Source organism: Lonchura striata, chromosome Z (assembly GCF_046129695.1).
Source record: "Lonchura striata isolate bLonStr1 chromosome Z, bLonStr1.mat, whole genome shotgun sequence".
In the NCBI taxonomy this organism is placed as follows: Eukaryota; Metazoa; Chordata; class Aves; order Passeriformes; family Estrildidae; genus Lonchura; species Lonchura striata.
The window spans coordinates 63,921,644-63,943,471 of NC_134642.1; the positions used below are offsets into that span (position 1 = coordinate 63,921,644).

Consider the following 21,828-nt stretch of genomic DNA (forward strand, 5'->3'; position numbering starts at 1 on the left):
TTTCTTGGTCTGTCATTCAGATCCAAAGTTAATAGAGTCAAGCCTCCTGTAGATCCAAATCCATCTCCTCCACGGCTTTTCCGTGAGGATACAGCCTTAGTAACTTGCTCCAGAGGAACCAATTGAGCGATCCTTTGTCCTTTATTAATCCGAATAGGAGGAAATGGAGTGTGAACCATAATTATAATTTCACCAGTATAGTCTGCATCAATGCACCAGGCAGCACAAATAATCCAAGCATAGAGGCCGATGATCTTCCCAATAACAAAGCTCCCATTGTCCTGCCCTCTGTTATAATAGGTCCATTAACTCCAGTGGGGACCTTCTGCGGCTGTGGTGTCATTAAAGTCACTTCTACTGCGGCTGCCAAGTCCATCCCGAGGCTCCCTCTTGTGGCTGGACGCAAGGTGTCGCTGTTGGAAAGGCTGGAGCAGCTATTTGTGTCGGAGCGCGGCTGCTCTTGTTCGCGCTGTTTCGGGCGTTTCCCGGTCTCCTCTTACAGGCAGCAATGTTATGAGTATCCGATTTGCACTTAGGACACCATACTCCAGCAGCAGAGCATTCTCGCCGAACGTGTCCTGTCCCTCCACATCGGAAACATCTCATACGGCTGCTGTAAACATTTCCCTGGGTTGCTACTGACGCTTGGAGGGGTGCAAGAGCAGCTAACACTTGTGTCTGTGAAGCTTTTGCCTGCTCTTTTAATCCCTCCCCCAGCTCTTTAATAGCCTCAACTAAAAATGCCTGCTGCCCCGTTGGTATAGTAGCCATCCTCTCTAGTGCATCTTCTATAGTCCAATTAGCTCCTAATGTGTTTAACACACTTCTTGTAGAAGCATTACAATTTTGCAAAGCACACTGCTTCAACAATGATCCATGCATAAACTCAGGCACTCCAGCTCTCTCTATTGCTGCCGCTGCCTTATCAATAAACGCTCCAAAAGTCTCATCCCTTCCTTGTTTAATTCCCATATACGCTGGCAAACCTCCTGGGTCTTTCACCTTATCTATAGCCCTTCGAGCTAGTCGCATTGCCTCTCGACACTTCTCAGGTCCTAGCATAGCTTGTGCCTCAGTGTGAAAATATGGTCCTAAGCCCATTAATTAATCTACAGTTACTCCATGAAGGGGATCTCCAGGCTGTCTTTGTATAGCTACAGCTTCATTAACTTCTGCCTGCCAGTGTGCACCAAACAAAAGCCTCTGATGTGTCGAGAAAATCAGCTTAGCAAGACTTCTACAATCTCCTGGTAGCAATATATTAGTACTCCAAACATAATCCAATATCTGCCTAGCCGGTTCACTAGTAACTCCAAATTGACTCACTGTAGCTCGCAACTGTGACAACAACTTCCAATCTAAACGGTGTAATCTGACCTGTTAACCCTCCGCCTGCCTGCTGCTGAAAAATTACAGGACAAGCCAGTTCTGCTGCTAGTTCCAAAGCCTGCCCATCTCCTTTGTCCAGCTCCTCTCTTGCCAAAGTCGCCCAAACTTCCCTCCGTTCCCTGGCCAGAGCCTCCGTTAGGTCAGACTCTGCCCTAGGGGTCGGCTTACTGACAGACAAACTTTGACAAACTGTCGATTTCTGTTCTGAGGGGGCTGGAGGAGCCGTGGGCTCACAACGTGACTCTGTTTCCGTGTCCTCAGGCACAGGTCGCAATGGAGGTAACTCCACTGTAGACACAGCAGGTGGCATGGAAACACCAGGCAACCAATCCTCCCCGCTAAAACCTCTATTTTTCTCTAGTGCTGAAGTTCTCTGCCCGGCAGCTTTCTTTTCTGCCTGATGTTATAATAACTCATTGTGAACTACCTTCCACCACTTTCCCAACTTTTTAGCTGTCTTATCATCATCTAAAACTTCCTCCCACAGTTTATCCCTGAACTTACGCCACTCAGACAACTCATGTACTGTATGAGGATTTACAAAGAACCCCTTAGAATACCCATATGTTAATAACCCTGGCAGATCTTTTTGCAAATCAATGCCTTTAATCTGCCTTCTCTGCAAGAATGCAGTAAATAAATCATATGCTGCTTGCCTCTCCATACCTATATTGTCAGCGCTGTTGCAGCCCTCCGAGGTCGTCGGCAGCACATATCGGCCAGGCTTGCCTCTGCAGTCACCTGGGACACGGTGCACTCTATTTCAATTCAGCACTTTTGCCGTCCTGGCTGCATCGGGACCCGAACCCTTTTTCGTCACTCCACCGTGGTGCCTATCACGTCGATCGGGTCACCATTTTGTGGAAAAAATGATGGGAGACAAGTCCATTCTATAATGTCAACAAGTCTCAGTTTATTTCAAGCACACATGTACAGTTATACCCGTTATAATGAAGCTTATGCATATTGCAAAATTTAAGCTCATCATTGGTGTATGAAAAACAGGTCAATCCCGCCTTTGGAGCTTTCTAAGCTTGCTTTGTTTTCCCTTACATTTATCTTTTGCTGAACATTCTACTGTTGGGAACCAGCTTAGCCAAGGACATAAGATATTATTGCTACATCTGCTATTGCTGCACTGTGCAATTTTCAGCTACTGCTTCACTAACTGCATGTAGTCATGTCCTTTCTCACGAAGCCATTCATCCACAAAACTCTCCATAGATATTAGGAGATTAGAAGAGCTGGTGAAGATGTGTTACAAATAAGCTGGATGATTAATATATGGAAGTACTATGCTGGCAGAAGAAGAGCAAAGTCAGGTGAAAATGGTAGAATTACTGGAAGCAGTGCAGAAAATCCAGCTTGAGAAAAATCAATACAATTACTCCAGGGAAACACTGAAAGGGGGAGATAACAATATTTTGAGCTGTGGACAAAAGAAATTTGGAGTGGAGATGTTGAGAGGTGTTTCTAGTAACACAGAAACGTAATTTTTAAGGTTTTCTTAACTGTCCTCCAGAGAAAAGCTGTAGAGTACAGTACAGAGGAACTTTTCAGCTCTTTTAGGATGGCAGTAGCAGAGGGAGTAGTGAGAATTGCTGTTGTTATTGGGACAGCTAACTGTGCCCCAGGTATAGAATTGTAACGTTTCAGTATTTTCACCTCCTGAAAAACCAGAGGATCAAGCAGATGCCTCTGTGATTTAGTCAGCTGTAATGAATTGTGTCTTCAAGGCAAGGCTGTGGGGAGGCTTCTGTGAGGAGGTGCCAGAAGCCTCTCCCGTGTGTGACAGAGCCGGTGCCAGCCAAGGCAGACCTGCCTCTGGCCAAGGCTGAGCCTATCTGCGATGGTGATAGTGCCTCTGGGACAGTGGGGAATGGGGGAGGAAAACCTGCACAACAGAGGCAGCGGTTCCGGAAGAGCAGTGAAAGCATGTGAGAGAAGCAGCTCTGCACACAGGAAGGTCAGTGCAGGAGGGGAGGAGATTCTCCAGGTGCCAGAGCAGCCCATGGTGCAGCCCATGGTGAGGCAGCTGTGGCCCAGCAGGCCGTGGAGGTCCGTGGTGCAGCAGGGATCCTCCTGTGAAGGATTCTGTGTTGGAGCAGGTAGATGCTTGAAGGAGATTGTGATCCTCTGGGAAGTCTGTGCTGAAACAGGCTCCTGGCAGAAGCTGTGGCCCCAGGGAGGGAGCCACACAGAAGCAGGTTTGCTGTCAGGATTGTGACCCTGTGGGGTCTCACACTGGAGCAAACTGTTCCTGAAGTACTGCACCCTGTGGAAAAGGACCTGTGCTGCAGCAGTTCCTGGAGAACTGCAGCCGATGGGAAGGACCCATATTGGAGAAACTCGTGGAGAGCCCACTTTCCCGTGGGAGAGACCCACATTCTCCTTATCTTTCTCTGGGGCCTGGGAGTCTTTTTTTTATGTTTCCTCTCCCTTGCCTGTGGAGAGGACAGATAGAGTGGCTTGGGTAGGCACCTGGCTCATCCCACCACATGTAGACAAGTACAAAGGCTATATCCAAGCACAGGCTGAGGAATTGGAACCTGGTTTTCCACATGGAATTTTCTAGTAAAATGAATGACATGCAGGGTTTCTTCACAGTTTTCTTTTACTTCCTTATTTATTAAAATTGAATCTTATTCTTTCATTTAATACATTGTCCAGAGTTTTGAGATGCAAGCACTACAAATTGTTAGGAAATGTCTGGGAAAAGGCATAGTTTAAAAACAAGTGGTGTGCATTAATCTTTTGAGGAGGGAACTGTAATTTCTCTTCTGGTCAGCAGCTGCATTAATTTTTGATCCATGGAAAGCTTTAAATGGTGCAAACCCCTGAGTTGTCTCTGTGATGTGATCCATAGGGTTTCTCCAAAGACGCTGGTAACATTCTGCACTAATGACATGCTCCTTGGCACGCTGATGGCAGGAGACAGCACTCTCTCCACCGTGACCCATGTTATTGTGGTGAGCATCCTGTGGTCTTTCATGTGGGGTGGAGCAATATGTATTGCTTTGGAAAATGAGGTCTTCATTTGTTTTACTTAAATTTGCTGAGCACTTTAGGTGTTTTTGTTTGGTAGAATCTGAATCAACTTCAAAGACTTTCTGAGTCCTCAGAGTAGAATGCATGTTTTGTGCAGTTTGGTGTTTTTCTGTGTGTTTGCGTTTTTCCTGTGAAAATATCTTATTTTCATGCCAATGGTTAAGTGTGGAATCAGGAGGAGTGGAGAGGGACAGAAGTGTAAATATTTCTGAACTTCCATGGTCAGCAGAAAATCCTTAGGGAGGCTTACCTTGATGTGGTTCAATGTGATTGTGTCAGATTTTCTCTTACCATTTGTTTTAGCAATACAGGTTTTCAGTCCATTTGTTTGCCCAGAGTTTTCTAGATAATGTGGAGTCTAATTGCTAGCAAAGTATTCAGATTGTTCATTTGTGATTATGTCAATATTCCTATGATGGAATTGAATAAGTAAAGGGAACTAGAATGTTTTTGGCAAGACTTAAGTACTGAAGATGAAAAGGTAAGTTTAGGTGCCTGCCTGTTTATCAGAGTTAAAAAAGCATGAGAATGATTTATACATTCTTGATGTCAGCCTACAAACTTTGTATTTTGAGTCCTTGTTTCCTTCATTCATAATATAAATCAAAACAGAAGAATGAAAAAGATGATTAATCAGTTATGTGCCTTAACTTACAGGCTTTGTGTATGACTTGTCTAAGCAATTTGTCTGTTTTTCTGATTATGTGGTGTCATACATTTTTTTAAATGCTTATCAGTGGTGAAGTGAGAATTTATTAAAATAAGATTTGTAGTTTGTGGTGTTTTCTTGAAATTTGGCTTCAAATACAAAATCAGAGAGGTTTCAGATACTCACTTTAGCCTCTAAAGTTAAGGTGCTTACAGCTTCAGCATTGTAATGCACTCAGCGCTGATAAAAACTTTTTGAGGCATTTTTGTTTCTTTATGGATAGTTTTTTTAAAAAAACCTATTACTTAAACTAGACTCACACATATTAAGGCCTCTGTAATGTGCCACCAAAACATGTATTTTTTTTTAGAGAAGTTTGTTTTTGTTAGAAGTTGTGAATCTGTGATGGTTTTTTATCTCTTTTTTTCCCCTTTTGTTACAGGATGAAGTACATGAGAGGGATAGGTTCAGCGACTTCTTGCTAATAAAACTGAGAGATGTGCTGCAAAACCAGAATAATTTAAAACTAATTCTCTCTAGTGCTGCTCTAGATGCAAATCTCTTTATTAGGTATTTTGGAAGCTGCCCAGTAATACATAGTAAGTCTTGATCTTAACTCTTAAGTCTGAGTATACCTGCCCTGAGACTCACAGATCTTACTAAACTGTAGCAAATTATTCTGAGTAAAGGCACATGATTAATACACTGAGAATTCCAGGAATCCTTGTTCTTTCTGTATGCAGGTTTCTTGTTTCTTGACTGTTTGCACCTCATTCAAAGTGAAGTGTTTTAGTCACTGGGAGTTCTGTAAATGCAGGTACATCCTGCCCCCCTCCACTCTTAATTGAAGAAGGAGGAAGAGGTCATTGAAGTTCTGTCTTCATGCTGATACAGGACTTAGGAGCTACATGAGTGTGATATATATCAGTGCATTCCAGTAGGATCTTACTGTTCAGGCTTTTTGAAGGTTGTTACTGGTTACTGGATAAAACACAAATAACTGTACCAGTTCAGTTCAGAAATACAGGCTTAGGCAGATTGGGTTTCACATGAAAAAAGAATCACATGATTCTCTGATTTAAGGAAAATTAGTAGTTGTTCATCTAGGTAAATATTCAGAAAAGACATCCAGTTTTGCTTAGTTTGTTTGCAGACTCAGTTACCTGCAGTTAGACTACATTCAAATGCAAAGAAAAGTTACCATTATTTGCTGGTTTAATTTCATTTGACTGATCTTAAGTAAAGGCAAAATGTAAATGCGTGGGAGATGGGGGGTTTTTGTGGGTTTGCGGTTTTTGCCCCACCCTCTTGGCTTGCAGGTTTTCTGCATGGGTGACCTCCTCTGGCACCTTGCAATCCTCTTACTTTTTCAACAGTAATGTCCAACTTTAATGTGTTTTGAAAGGTAGCTTTTAAGAGAAATGCTTTATCTGGCAATCAGGTAGACTCTCTGCATGTCAGCCTTTTTAAAAAAAAATCTCAATGGTTTTAGGAAATGGGATTGCTTACTGGTTTATTTTAGCAAATGTTTGTGAGGAGGAAACCTTTTTTTCCTTCCTTTTTTTGCAGATGGAACTGTTTAGTTCTCAGTTTCGAATTTTTGCCCAGTTGAATAAGGTTTGCAGCTTGTTGGAGACAGGAATCTGGAAATTACACGTGATTTCATGTTCTCTGAATTTTTTTTGCAAGGGAGTGCCTCAGTTGTGATTGTTGTATGACTTTCCAGTTTAGTCTTTTTGCAGCTTCCTGTTCTTTCAGATCGGTCAATTTGTGTTGGAAAATCTGCTGGCAATCTCTCCCAATCTTTCCAGTTTACCACAGTGTTTGTGCTGGTTATGTAACAGGCCAATAACAATTCAAAAGATGTTTTTTTCCCGTTGTTTTTTTTTTTTTTTTTTGTTAATTTAAGAATTAAAAGAAGTAGCTTTTTCTGTTAATGTAATATACAAGGTTTGAGTCTCCTTCAGCAATACAGCTGACAAAATCCTGACCACAGAAACCACATCTTGTAGCTGTGGATCGCTGTAGTACACAGAGTTTGTGATCAGTGTTGGAAGGCTTCCTCTGTGACCAGCTCCTAAAAGTATGTGAATTGTGGATTGTTCTTTCTGAAGGAAAATCCTGAGTGTTCCTGAGTGAGGTTAAGGAACAAGAAATCAAAATGTAGAGATTTTAATCTTCATGCAAAAAGCATCCTGCAATGTTGACAGATAAGGTCTAAAAAACAGTCCTGTTGAAAAAGAAATCAGGATAAATTATCAGAAGGTAAAGGCCACTGGGATGTCTCATCTGTCAAGAAGTATTCAGTAAAGAAAGCTCAGCTTTGCTGAATTAGTAGAGGACATGGATATAAGGCTGCCTTCTCACATGATTCTCATGAAAAGAAAGTAGTTCAGTACAAAGATGTACTGTCTCTGTGTGGAACCTTGCAAAAAGCTGTATTAATTGCTTATTAATTAATTACATTTTTAATCCAGATGGCAGATTTACATGGCAAGTTCTTGTTTGTAAGCCTAAACAAAAACAGCTGTTTTCTTTTTCTCGTTTAAAAAAAAATTGTAGTTAATAACTGTCAATCTTCCGAACATCTCCTGCTGGAACACTTCATAAAATGGAAGAGGTTATGGAGAAACAAGGTGGCATTTGATTTTGGAAATGTTTTGTTTTGTACAGTTTTGAGAAAAATAAACTCCAGTGAAGGTAGTTTTTTAAAAAATTAATTCTGTAAGTGAAGCTGGTGAATATATGATCTTTTACGGATTTTTTCTATTTTAGTCCAAGGGAGACCTTTTGAAGTTAAAGAGATGTTTCTGGAGGACATTTTACGAAGCACTGGGTATACAAACAAAGAGATGGTGAAGTACAAAGAAAAGAAGCAGCAAGGTCAGCGGACTTGTTAATTCTAAGGGTTGGCAATGAGAATCATCGATTGAACAAACAATTAACAGGATATTTTCTGTTGAAATTCCAGAGTCAGGAGATTAAATGAGTGTAATTTAGATGACAGCAAGTATCTTTAAGCTCTCAATATTTACATTATGGAAATAGTTTATGCAATTAAAGAAAAAAAAATCACTTTGATTCAGTGGTTGCATTCTGTTTTCACTCAGTTGATAAATGTCATCTTTTTTCTAATTATTATGCTGTAGAGTTATATATAACTGGGGGCTCTGCCCACATGAATACTAAAGAAGCATAGGATGTCTGTACCTTTGGGTGCAAATTAAAGTGCAGCTATTAAAGCAGGCATGATTTTGTACATCTTGCACTAAATGGACAAGGTATTCCCTTCAGTAACATTTTTCACTGCTTTCTTCAGGCATGGATGCATTTTTTTAAGTGTTAACACTCTTGAGCTAAACATCATTGGTTTTAAATTAAGTAGATACTGCTTCAGAAGTTTTCCTGGCAACTGAAAGTAATGATCCCAGTGATTATTTAAAGAAAAAGTAGAAAATGCAAACCCCAAAGCTATAACATTCAATATTCAGTCCTAACTGGATATTGATCACAGTGCTCATCTCTGATCACTGGGGTCAGAAAAGTTCAGTTAGGACACTGGTGTTTTCTGATGTTTCTTCCACTAGTGTAGAAAAGTAAGTTGTTACATGCAGGGACTATATCACTTGTCTTCAGAATTCCATTTGTGGAAAAAGATCTGGCCTGAGATTGTGTAGAAGGTGATTACTTAAGGAAGATACTTTGAATGCAGTAGTTTGGAATAATGGAGGTTTGGGGGGTTAAACAGCAAAGTGTTGGGTTTTACCTTGTTTTTATAGCCCGGGTGCAGTGGGTACCCTTAAACATGTCATTTATGTTGGACTGGTAGGAGCATTCTAGACTAAAAAAAGATGTTGAATGGGTAAAACTTGGTAAAACCTGCTGTGACTAACTTTTTTAGTAGAAGACAATGGATAATAAATATGACTCTAAAACTTTCTTGGGGAATACTTTGCATTCTAGAAGAGAAACAGAAGAACACTCTTGCTGAGTGGTGTTCAGCTCAAGATAACACTAACAAAGGGACATCTCGGAGACAAAAATCGGTTCCAAGGACAAATGAGGAGTACAAACGGTTGGATGATGGCGGTGACACAGTATTTAATCAACTGGTAAGTTTTTTCTTTAGTCGGAAGAGATGTTACAGGTGTTTATATTTGTGTTGTATTACTAGCCATTTAAAATCTGTTTTCTAAAGTTCTGTCGAGTCTTTCAGGACATTAACGTATTTTAAAGATTACTTGATGAGGATGAACGGCTCTAGCTGAAGTGTGCTCTTCAGTTCGGGTGGTTGCACACAGCTTTTCCTCAGATCAAATGGCTCGACTGCCATTGTGTTCGTACTTGCGTATGACAAAATCAATGCATGAACTGATACCTGAGTGCTGGGTTTCTGTTGCTGCTGGGAAAAATAACCATTGCAATTCTTTGTGGGTAATGTATGAGAATAAAGACAACTCTTGGAAAAGATTAAACTTTCAATATTGTTTTTTATCTTCAGACTGAAAAAGATGTGAATTGCCTTGAACCGTGGATAGTAAAAGAAATGGATTCCTGTCTTTCTGACATCTGGTTGCATAAAGATATTGATTCGTTTGCTCAGCTGTTAAATCTTATTTTAACTGAAAATGTCAGTGGTAAGTTTCATGTGTTATTACATAAGAAAAAAGCAACCTCAGATGTACTTAGATTTTTATGGCTACTTTTATCTCCAGTTTCAAATGGTGTTAACCTTTGCATTCTGATGCTGACTGAAAAAATGATAGGGCTAGCAGAAATAATGAGTTGTTTAGTTAGTTGTTGTTTTGAAGTATTGACAGAAGTGTGTTTCTAAAACAGTGTAGAATTCATATGAACTAACTTCAGAGATAAAGTGAGGAAACAAATTCTCTTTGGGCTGGAATTTGAAAGCAATATTTGTACTATATTTAGATGAAAAAATAACATTTCTACTGGGTTTGCTGGATTTTTTTTTTTTTTTTTATTTCTCAGTTGATTATCGGCACAGTGAAACTGGTGCGACTGCTCTGATGATTTCTTCAGGGAGAGGCTTTTTGAGTCAAGTAGAACAGTTGATCAGCATGGGAGCAAGTATCCACTGCAAATCATCTAATGGCTGGTAAAAACAGAGAAACCAAAAGATAGATTTATTTGTCAATATAGGAGAGAGGAAGAAAATTTTTTATCATCTAAATTAATTTGCTAACTTATCACACTGCTGTAAGAACTATAGATTTTGACAGCCTCAACAATTTCTAACTCCTGATAATCACATTGTTTTCTGTAAATTCTAAATTGAATTCTTAATTACATGGTCTTGATTGTGAGCTATAAACTTTGCTTCAGTAGGTCTTATTTAAGATACTGGTTAGTAGAACAACTGTAATCTACTGAATTGGACCAAAATATTTGGCAATTGCTATTTTCATGGAGTTACACATATCAGAAGATCTTTCTGTTATGTTTCTAAATATATTGTAGCATGTAAAAATATTTGTGAATCTGTAGAAACTCAGGTTTTGTGGTCATGGAGTATGTCTTCATATAAACAGGGAAGTACAGTAAATAATTGTAGTATGGAATGATAAGAATTAGGATTCCAGGGGTCTGATATTTGGTACTAACATTTGAATAACTTGGGGAAGAAATGCAATTTAAAGATAAAAGAGTGAACTGCATAGTGAGAAGGACAGCTTCTGAAAGACATGAAATAGCCAGATGTTATGCCTGGGGTGTGACTTTTTGAGATGACTTCAAGGATACTGCAAACAGGCAGGTCTGATCTCTGCACCATTTTTAAAGGAATGGCACCTTCTTCCTCCTCACTTCCTTGTACATGTTTGCTCCTGTGTAAAACTGACATTCTATTGTGGTAAAGAACTGTAGTCACCTAAAAGTCAGCTGTTAACACCTATGAAGCACTTTCAAATGGGAAGTTGCAGATCCAGCAATAACAGTACTGATGTCAATACAGAAATGGGTACAAAAGTCTGATGTCAATTGCCTCTCCTGATGTGCTCTTCATATGCATCTTTTGAAGTGAAAAGTCTAATAAAAATACTTGTGCAACTATTTCAGGATGGCTGTGGACTGGGCTAGGCACTTTGGACAGACAGAGGTTGTTCATCTGTTGGAATCCTACAGGTAAGCTGTAACTGTTTTGCAGAATGAGTTGTATATGATATACATAGAGTTGTGATGGGAAATTTGAGATTTGTGTTCTTCTAATCAGAACAGGTTTTAGCTTTTCATGCTCTAAAATCTGGACTTAATAGCAATACCTTTTTTTAAGAATAGGAGTATTTCAAAAAATAAACAGCAAAAAAGTTTATACTCAATAGCATATTGTTTATGCTTGCACAACTTGCTAATTCTATACTATGTACCATTTTCTTTTCACATGCTTATTTTGGAAACAAATCTGTAATGTGTTTTTATCTATATTTTTTATATGCAATAGGCATATTAAAGAAAATTTGCAGAAGTAATGTGTACACTAGGCCATTCAAGAATGATTTTCTGATTAACTTACAGTTATCATACTTGTGGTAGTGTTTTGTAAAGATTATCTCTACTATAATTTCTTTTAGTGTAGTTTCTGCTAGTGGGAAATTTTTGGAGAAGACGTATCTCTCAAATATTTTTACTTGAACAGATAAACGAGAAGTATCTTTATACTTTCCTTTGCTTATGGTTGTGTTTCAATGAAGTTGAAGAAAACTAAAGTTACCACTAATAAATAAAGTGGCATCCTTCATTGGGTTAACATTGGAATCAGTAAACAGTAATAGTATGGTGATTCCCTTCTGCTACACTTAAACATCAGAATTCAAGACCAATAGTCATGTTGGTCTTGATCTAAGTTTGAGTTGATGGCTCAATGCAAACCCGAAGGGGCAGCCTTGATTCTGGTGTATTTTCCTGTTACAGCGCTTCATTCGGATTTGGAAACATGGATGAAAGTTCCAGTTCCCTGGTCCAAAAAAGTGCTAGTGACCTTAGTGCAGAGGACAGAGAGCTACTGACAGCTTACCATCACAGTTTTGATGATGAAAAAGTGGATCTGGATCTGATAATGCACTTACTTCACAGCATCTGTCATAGTTCTGATGCAGGTAGGTAAATACCTAACCAGTGGTTGTGGATTTGACTTCTGATAATCATGCTCTTTTTTCAGCAATCCACAGACGTTAAAACCTTCTGAGTGCTATTCGGCATGTATTTGAATTTTCTGTTTAACTTTGCAAACCCACTTCCTTTTTTAGGAGCAATTTTAATATTTCTTCCTGGGTATGATGAGATAGTGAGCCTGAGGGACCGCATTGTTTTGGATGACAAGAGATTTTCTGATAATGCTCACAGGTAAAACCTTTAGTTACTGTGGCTTTTCATTGCTTCTTTTAAGGATCCTTAAAATGTTCATTTTGTCTTGCATTAGATACCAAGTTTTCGTGCTTCATTCAAGTATGCAGACTTTGGACCAGAAGAAAGTGCTTGAAAGTCCACCTTTTGGCATCCGCAAAATTGCAAGTATTAGAGGACTTTTTCCAATGCCACAATGACCTATTTTGCCATTGCTTTTGCAGTTATTATAGTTTTGGTGGTTTTGGGTTTTTTCTTTGCAGATTCTTTCTACTAATATTGCAGAAACCAGCATAACAGTCAATGATGTGGTGTTTGTCATTGACTCAGGCAAGGTGAAAGAGGTAGGACTGCCTTAAATTTTCCTAGTGTGATTCTAAAACACACAGTGTATAAATTTTGGAGAACTTTTTTTTTTTTTTTTTATTACTTTACAGTAAAGTGAGAAAAAGCTTTTACTAGCTGAGACCTAGTGCCTGTCAGGCAACAGTCCTTTCTGAAAGGCTTCAACATGCATTTGTTTTAAGACAAATACTGTAAACTATCCGTCTAAAAAACCTTGAAAATCTTGAATTTCAAAAATTGCGGAGCATTGAGATACTAGAAAGGAGATACCCTCATTAATTCACTTGAAATTGAGAAGGTAGCTTTGTCTCAGAAGCTGCTGTATATATTACTATTTCATACTTTTTAGAAAACTCCTGTTGGTAATCTAACTAACTAGTAACTTGTATTTCATGTACCCTATTAAGTTTTCAGTTTGTATTCCTTTCTTTGTTTTTCTAGAAGTCTTTTGATGCACTGAGTTGTGCTACAGTGCTAAAAATGGGGTGGATTTCAAAAGCCAGTGCTATCCAGAGAAAAGGCAGGTAATAAATGCCTCATAGCGGTTCCCATTTTGCAGATATGCACAGTCCTTTATGTTTAGAATAAACCACACAACACAGTAATTGTTTCTGGCCTATTCTGGTGTTGTGTTGCATAGAGGCCAACACTGGTTCTCTGCAGACGAGTAGGCGTCAGCATGTATTTCCTTGGAATAATCTCCCAAGTTGTAGAAAAGTGATGCTCAGGCATTTCCCAAAGGTCTGGGTTGTTTTCCCCCCATTAATTTGTTCTCCTTCCTCTTTCTCCCACGTAGCACCCGCAGTCACAATGTCCAGTGGGATGTTTTCACATCATGTCTATGGGCAGAGGACTGCCTATTTCACTTTCTCCAAGCTATCCATGACTTAACAGGCCATGATTATATTCTTCCCAGCACTGTGGGGGAGGGCTCAGAAGTTTATGTAGCAACAAATGCCTGTTTAATCAATCATATTGGCATTAAGCTGCATGTATGCACATAGATGTATATGACTGAGAGAATTTGCTCATTCCTCCCTCATTCACTCACAAGTTACTTCATCTTTATTCTACCTTTTACTCCAAGCATCACTTCTGTTTAGGGGATGTGAGGGGAAGCAAGAAAGTTTGCAACTGGTTCCTTACAACAATGGATGATTGAGATTTGGACTGGTCTTAGGTTAGCAAAAAACCCACAGCACTTTACATTAGAAAAGCCTTGTTTTTCTTTCTCCAGATTTCTCAGTGTTGGGTTAAAATTACAGTAAAAAATTGCCACACTCTCAAAAATAATTAATGATTAGGAAATTCTCATGTTGCATGTGACCTAACAACACTTTCTTCATGGTAGTGCCTCTTCTTTTCCATTCTGAGTTTCTGTGTCTGTTTGTTGGCTTTTGGTTTTGTTTTTAGAAAGAAATCCTCATTTTCACAACTTCCCATATTTTATTTTCAAGGGCTGGGCGCTGTAAGCCTGGGGTCTGCTTTCGTCTCTTCAGCAGGCTCCGATTTCAGAATATGTTGGAATTTCAATCTCCAGAACTTCTAAGACTGCCGCTTCAGGTGCATGTTCAGTTAGAAACGATAACTTTAAAAAATACAATGTCCTCAAACCATACTACTAATTGCAACAAATCATGTGTTTGGCAGCTGCTTCCAAATCTTGGTAATCTTTTTTTGTTCTGCCTTTTACCTTGCAGGAGATCTGTTTGTACACAAAACTTCTGGCTCCAATTAATTGTCCAATTGTAGACTTTCTTATGAAAGCTCCTGATCCTCCGCCTGCTGTAACTGTGAGAAATGCTGTGCATATGCTTAAGGTCAGAAAAGGAACAGGTTTAGATGGTAATTGTGTTTGATCCCAAATTTGTGGTGTAGCAGTTTACTGACTTCAGTTTGTACTGAAGCTGTTTTTAATTACTTAAGGATGTTTTGAAGTTTTGCTTGTTGTCTGTTTTCATTTTGTGTGTGGGGATGTGTTTTTCCATGTCAAGGGAAGAGAGTGCTTCAAAGTCTTGTCTCTGTTAATAGTCTGACTTGCTTCTTCAGTGTTTGGAAACAAGTCTAGTTAATGTCCATTATTCACATCCTTTTTGCTTTCACTGTAAATTGATTTTGTCCACTGTACCCATCCTCCTCTCCTTTATTTGTTTGTTTGCTTGTTTATGAACAGACCATAGATGCCATGGACCCTTGGGAAGATCTCACTGAGCTTGGTTATCAGCTGACTGAATTACCTGTAGAGCCACACCTCGGTAAAATGGTGTTGTATGCTGTAGTTCTGAAGTGCCTGGATCCTGTTCTGACCATTGCCTGTGCTCTTGCCTGCCAAGACCCTTTTGTGCTGCCCACGCTGGCCTCCCAAAAGCGTGCAGCCGTGCTGTGCAGGAAGCGCTTTGCTGCCGGGACATTCAGTGACCACATGGCCCTGCTCAGGGCTTTCCAGGTAGTCTTTCATTTCAGAAAGTACTAATCACAGCACATCACCCAAGCAAAATGCAGATGTACCAGTTGGATGTAGAGTGGCGGACTGTGATTAAGTCCTCAGAGAAGACTTTCTTTTTGCCTAGTGCCTTTCCTGTGTATTGGACTCATAAATTTGTGAGGGAGCCCTTTTTGTAGTATGTTTTGTTTCAAACCCTAGAAAATTTTGAATGTTTCAACAATGTGCCTCTTTGCATCCTACTACACTGAACTTTGAATCATGATCTTAATGTAATGATCTTTATTTATTGTTTTAATTTGACATAATCATCACTGGAGTGAGCACATAAAGAGAATCTAATTGTTGAACAGAAAAAATAATCTGGTTTGATACATTAACTTTTAGAGTGGGTTTTGCATTCATTTTATTGACATAAATGTAATCTTTAAAAAAACACCTGCAGTTTTTAGTTTAAGTCCTTCAAATTAATAGGCAAATGTAAAAACATTTTCAGGCATGGCAGAAGGCACGCAGTGACGGCTGGGAGAGAGCCTTCTGTGAAAAGAACTTCCTATCCCGAGCCACAATGGAAATCATTACAGGAATGAGAACACAGGTGCTTGGCCAGCTTAGAGCCTCAGGTAGAGAAGTTGGAAACAATTTTAACGTTGTTTTAAAGTCAAGCATATAGAAATTGTAACAAAAATCATGTTCACTGGTGTAATTTTCCTTAATTTGAAATACACTGTCATGCACACATTCATGCAGGGTATGGTGCAGATGAGGAATTGTGGCTGATCAAACTGAAAGCACCCTCATCTCCACATGCCACTGCATTTCATGTTTTAATGAATTATTCCCATAGGAAATGTCTTTATATTGCAGAAAATAGTGGTATCCTGTGTCAGTATGAAACCCCTTATCAGGAAGGATTTCAGTGTAATGGTTTCTTCTTGGTGCTGTTAAGGTTGGCAGTGGTGAAAAATGCAACAAAGAAGTCATTTATTTCACCTTTAGTTTCTGACTCCTTTTGAGAGCCAAACACAAGGTAACATGGCACTGTTTTGTCTCTTTCATTTGTCAGGTTTTGTGAGAGCCAGAGGAGGAGCTGATATTAGAGATGTTAATGCTAACTCTGAGAACTGGGCTGTAATTAAAGGTGCCTTAGTGGCTGGGATGTATCCCAATCTTGTGCATGTAGACAGAGACAGCCTGGTGTTGACGGAACCAAAAGAGAAGAAAGTGCGATTTCATCCTACCTCTGTTCTTGGTCAGTCTCAGTATAAAAAGGTAAAGACACTTTGAATTCATAGTTCAAAAAAAAGGGTACTAAAATCTGTCTCGTGTTTTAGAAATGTCTTTTCCTATTTGTCAGTACTTCAAAAGCAGTATAGGCATTTAACACTACAGCTTTAGAAAATACTGTTCTACCCAGCTGATAGAATTGGAGTTGATTCATTTTTCTATCGTTTCAATTAGTCCTTTCTCTAGATGGAAAAGGCAAAAAGGCAAAAAAACTGCCCTGCTATAAAATTGTTTTAAAGATATAATGATCCCTATTCTTAAAAGCAAGTTTTTCTCTGAAACTTATTTTTAACATTTCTTTTTAAAGCAACATATTTTGTTTTACCATGGTAGGATAATTGATGAATCTGGTTGAATTCTCTCACACTTTTTTATGTGCATGTGCGGCTTTCGGGGGTTTCTCGCCGCTGTCCCCCGTCCCTCCCTGGCCCCCCGGGACCCTCTGGCTAGCTGTCCCCTCTCGGGGCCGGGGTTTTCCGCGGTCCCACTGCCCTGGGCTCACCAGGCAGCGGCTGGGTTAGCACGGTCCGAGCTGCGGCGCTGCCTCGGTCGCCACTAGGATTCGAGATAAAGAGACCAAGAGAGACCAATGGTATGCTTGTCCAGAGAGATTGTATTGCCTGAAGCATTGCAGGGACCAAAGGCCCCGGGCTATTGCCCAGATACAGTTTTATACAGCAAAATTAAGAGTTAAGGTCTAAACAATAGAGACAGTGTCCAGCTTAGGCACATCAGAACCACCCCAAGGGCCAGGTCCAATAGGAACTGCTCAGGGGTGGGGAGAAAGGGGGTTTACAGAGGAATGCTGAAGCGGGACTTTCCTGAAACAATGGAGCATACATAAATGTATCTTTTCCCTCAGTTTCTCATTTCCAAGGCCTTTCTAAAACAAATCCTCCACACTACCATGCCAGCATGATAGCAACATGCATGTATATTTTTATATGTATATAATTGTACATGTATTTAATTCTCAAAATACAGAATCATAGAATGGTTTGTGTTGGAAGGGACCTTAAAGCTTATCTCATTCCAGCCCCTGCCATGGGCAGGGACACCTTCCACTAGTCCAGGTTGCTCAGAGCTCCATCCAGCCTGGCCTTGGGCACTGCCAGGTTGAGGCACCCACAGTGTCTCTGGATAAAATGAGAAATACGTTCAAATTTACATTAATTACAGGTAGAGGGTACAATAGCCTGGTTTTACCTGCTCTTCCACAGATTGCCCCAGCAAATGGACAAGCTGCAGCCATCCAGGCCCTCCCTACAGACTGGCTTATATATGATGAAATGACGAGAGCTCACAAGACAGCAAACATCAGGTGCTGCTCTGTTGTGACACCTGTCACCGTGGCCCTCTTCTGTGGACCAGCCAGACTGCAAAGTAATGCCTTGCAGGCATCTTCATCCTTTCAAGGTACACTGGAGTCTGGATTTGGGATGTTTCCGTTGGTATACATCAGCGTGTGACATGCAGAGCTTATTTTTCAGTAATATTTAATAAATATATTGGCTGATTCTGGAAACAGCGCTGTTATAATTCCTGTAGCTATTCAGGAAGAGTTTGTTGGTTCTGTAACAAATCTCTCCATTTTGGAATTCCTTACCTATTCAAGTCCATAAATTACACAGTCGTAGGGTCTCAGAAACTGCAGTATAGTTTGTAAGGAAAGAATGCAGCCACAATATCTAATGAGAACTGTAGTACTGGTACTGAGAAGTGTAGTATGCATGTTCTCTTTCTGCAGACTACTTTATTTGATACATTGAACCAGATTATTCAAACAGAATAATTTAGAAACAATCAGTATGGCAAACAAGTTATGTTGCTTCTAGCTAACACATACATTTTCAAGATATGTTCTACTGATAATTTTTAATTTCAGTTAACTGTACTATTAACTATAAGTAATAGAGAATATATTTACATTTCCTTCTTTTTTTCTCATTTAAATTGAGTCCTGTTGGAATGGAAGCAAAAATAACTGCTTCTAGTTGTCATAGTTTGAATCAAACTAAAAGTCCAACTTATTTCTAAAGCTTTCCTGTCTTGCTTTTAAACTGTGAACCTTAGAGTAGTGCTCATGCTGACTGAATTGCACTTAAGAAAAATAAAGAATCCTAATTAGTAGTCATACATATTTTTTTTTTCTTACTAGGTCTTTAAATCTGCTGTTTTACTAGGAAATAGAGGCATGTGTGATTTTGCCAACAGCTTTAGGCAAAAGTTGTATAGTGGCCTGTGAAAACTGGTGAAGGTACATGAGTTGGGTCACATCATATCAATCCACATTTTTACATAGTAGGACCTTCAGCAGGCCTGGCTACTTGATTGCTGCTATCTGGAGCAAAGACTTTGCAGTGTATTTGCAGAAAAGAAGAGGTAGTTTTACAAATGTTTACATTTAAAGTCAATTTTAGAAGGAAAAATATTGCTGGTAATACAGTAGTATGCGGGTTTTTGTATAGAAATAATAGTAGAAAAAATATGGAAATTCTGATGAACCTTTTGTCTTTAATTCAGGGGGAGGGGTGTCTAATGATAGCAGCGACAGTGAGATGGAGGACAGGACGTCTGCTGATCTGGCACTGCTGAAGCTGGATGAATGGCTCCATCTTAAACTGGACCCTGAAGTAAGTAAGAAATTACTCCTGGGTTTGCTTCATGTAGAGGAATTGTAAAAAGATGTGAAAAGGTTTTTGTAACATTTGAGTAGCCAAGAATTTTCTCCAAGAATATCATGGTCCATTTGGGTCTCTCCAACTAGGTACTCTGTGATTTAACCTTTACTTCACAAGTTCATTAAGAATTAAACGGCTTCAATCCCCTTTGGCACAGAGTTGTCTGTTGCATAAATTTGTGTATTCAAAATCCAAGTTGCAGTGTTTGATCACCTATCACCCATACCTTTCTCTTCTTTTACCTGTCAGCAGAAAGAAAGAGAATAGTCACCTAAGTCAACAGTGAGAGTGCTCATCCCTCTTCCTCCATATTGGTGTGGGTGTCCTGTCTCTCACAAAAGGGAGCAGGAAAGCCTCAGCAATCCAGATTCTGTTGGGTCTGTTTCAAAAACTTTCTGGGCAATATGATGTTTTATATCTGAGCTTGGCAGTTTTGTCCCTTTCCACAAGTCAGCAGATTCTGAAGAAACTGGCAGACAAAAAATGATGACTGCAAGGGACAGCAAGCTGCAGGTGACAGTGACAGCATAAGGGCCCTTCTGCTCCTTCTGGCCTCCTGTCCTGCCTGCATGGTGCTCCATCAGGCCATAGCACAAGCTGGGATAAGCTAAAATCTGGACAGGAGCTGAGAGAACAGTCACATTGGCATATTGTGTTCTTCTTTCTCTGAGAGGATAACCAAAATCAGATCAAAAAAGGAGCACTTGAAGCTGAAGTTGCTGAGAGAAAGTTGCTGTCAGATTTTGGAAGGATACATTTCAAATCCTCTTTGAAATAGAAGTCTTTATGTCATTGAGGAGCTGTGGCTGCAGTTTATGGGTCATGAAACACACAACTTTACCAACTCTAATAATAATACTCTCTCTCCTAGTCATGTCCAGAAGAGTGATTTTTAAAAATTTATTGTAATGGAAGCGTTTCTAGTAGCAGAATTAGACAATAGTCTTCTGAATTTAGTCATCACATTTGACCAGGTGTCTATGTAAGAAAAATATCACTTAGAGCTCTTTTCCATCAACGATACTGAAGAATGCATGAGTAGAGACTGATTTGAGAGGAAGGGCATAAAGCATGAAAGGATTGAGTTTTCTTGAAAGATAAGAAGGAAAAAAAAAGTCTGTGGAATTACAATACAAAGCTAAGTTTAGTACAGAGCTAAATGAAATGTTTCCAAAATGACCTTGTACCCAAGGAAAAGAAAGCAAATTAACATCATAGTTTAAATATGGATTATTCCCCTTCCCCAAGACCTTAGTCTTGCCTTCAATTCTGGGCTCTGTTTATATTGGAATGCCAGGTGTTGCTTGATAGGGAAAAGACAGGGTTCTCTTACCTGTGTGATCTAATTTTCATCAGTATTTAACAGAATTGGAATTCATTGCAGGCTGCTGGTATGCTGCTGCAGCTCAGGCAGAAGTGGCACAGCTTGTTTCTGCGTCGTATGCGAGCTCCTTCTAAGCTGTGGTCTCAGGTTGATGAAACAACTGTAAGAGCAATTACAGCTGTTCTGAGTGCTGAAGAACAGTCTGCAGATCTGCAGCAGCCTTCAGGAATTGGCCAGAGACCAAGGCCTGTGACTTGTGAAGAACTTCCTTTGGCATCTACATGGAAGTCAACCAGCAGCAGAAAAAGCTCAACAGAAACAGAATTATCTGACTCCTCTCATGCTGAAAAGTAAGATGCTGAGGTCTTCTGCTTACTGTAGGTTGCAGTTTATGTATACGAGTATCACTTAAGTTTCTGCTAGTAATAGGAGGTGAAAACAGTGGAAGTACATTTGGAAGGTGTTATACTGTTGTATGCTGCATTGTAATCCCAAAGAGAAGTATTTCATACCTGGGGCTGCTGTTTGAGAGAGCAGTCAGGAATATTGTCCATGAATTGTGATGTTTGAGAAGTAGCAGAAGAAGTTTAACAGTAGCATTAAAAAGCAATGAATGGTCAGTATGAGTTTTTAGTTAGGTTTAATAGATGTTGTAGTTGCTGTAATACATGTGGTCATGCTGTAGGTGGACAGGTCGATGTAAATTGTTCAGTGACTGCTTGTGAAACTCAAGGTATGTCCTTTGTAGGATTTCAGTGAAATCTTCTTCTCCTGCACTCCACCAGCCAAAGAAGTACAAAGAAAAAGACATTTTGCTCTCCGGACAATGCTCAGATGACAGATCAGCTCAATCCTCAGTGAAACCTGCAGACAGCAGTAGCTATTCCAGCCCCTGTGCTACTCCTTCTTCTCCAGTGTCTGGAAAGGTAGAGTTCTCTAACATACTACCCTGCTCTTCCAAAATAATAGAATTTCTTGCTGATATCATTCTGCAGTTAGGTATTTTACTGATAAATTAGGAATCTAACGTAGCTTTTCATTTGTAACACTGCATAATACTTCCTTCTGGAATTTAAAAATCTAGACTAAATATCCTTGTTTCACTAGTTTAATACAGCAAAAATAATTTATGGACTGCTGAGGTAAAGCTATCCAAAGTAGAAAAAATGAGATTTAAAAAAACCCCAAACTTGTTCTAATAAACGTGTAAGTTTTTTTCAACTAAATGAGTATATTATATACATACTTCTGAAGTTTTTGGATTCTGCCTTTTTCTGCATTCATAATAGATTTTCAGTAT

At 39.5% G+C, this 21,828-nt stretch overlaps 1 protein-coding gene across 1 annotated transcript in view; it reads left to right on the top strand.

The window, feature by feature from the left end:
- LOC144248276 (3'-5' RNA helicase YTHDC2-like) overlaps positions 1–21,575 on the top strand; it is a 30,154-nt gene extending 8,579 nt beyond the window's left edge. The window contains exons 6-26 of the mRNA XM_077790272.1: positions 4,256–4,358; positions 5,529–5,685; positions 7,862–7,969; positions 9,050–9,198; positions 9,588–9,723; positions 10,079–10,205; positions 11,165–11,230; positions 12,017–12,201; positions 12,352–12,448; positions 12,525–12,612; positions 12,712–12,792; positions 13,235–13,317; positions 14,251–14,356; positions 14,494–14,613; positions 14,967–15,239; positions 15,733–15,859; positions 16,303–16,508; positions 17,744–17,939; positions 19,047–19,156; positions 20,589–20,878; positions 21,277–21,575. Of these exons, the coding sequence (XP_077646398.1) occupies positions 4,256–4,358; positions 5,529–5,685; positions 7,862–7,969; positions 9,050–9,198; positions 9,588–9,723; positions 10,079–10,205; positions 11,165–11,230; positions 12,017–12,201; positions 12,352–12,448; positions 12,525–12,612; positions 12,712–12,792; positions 13,235–13,317; positions 14,251–14,356; positions 14,494–14,613; positions 14,967–15,239; positions 15,733–15,859; positions 16,303–16,508; positions 17,744–17,939; positions 19,047–19,156; positions 20,589–20,878; positions 21,277–21,547 (3,079 nt within the window). The 3' untranslated portion in view covers positions 21,548–21,575. The remainder of the gene's footprint in view (positions 1–4,255; positions 4,359–5,528; positions 5,686–7,861; positions 7,970–9,049; positions 9,199–9,587; positions 9,724–10,078; positions 10,206–11,164; positions 11,231–12,016; positions 12,202–12,351; positions 12,449–12,524; positions 12,613–12,711; positions 12,793–13,234; positions 13,318–14,250; positions 14,357–14,493; positions 14,614–14,966; positions 15,240–15,732; positions 15,860–16,302; positions 16,509–17,743; positions 17,940–19,046; positions 19,157–20,588; positions 20,879–21,276) is intronic.
- Positions 21,576–21,828: the final 253 nt, after the last annotated feature.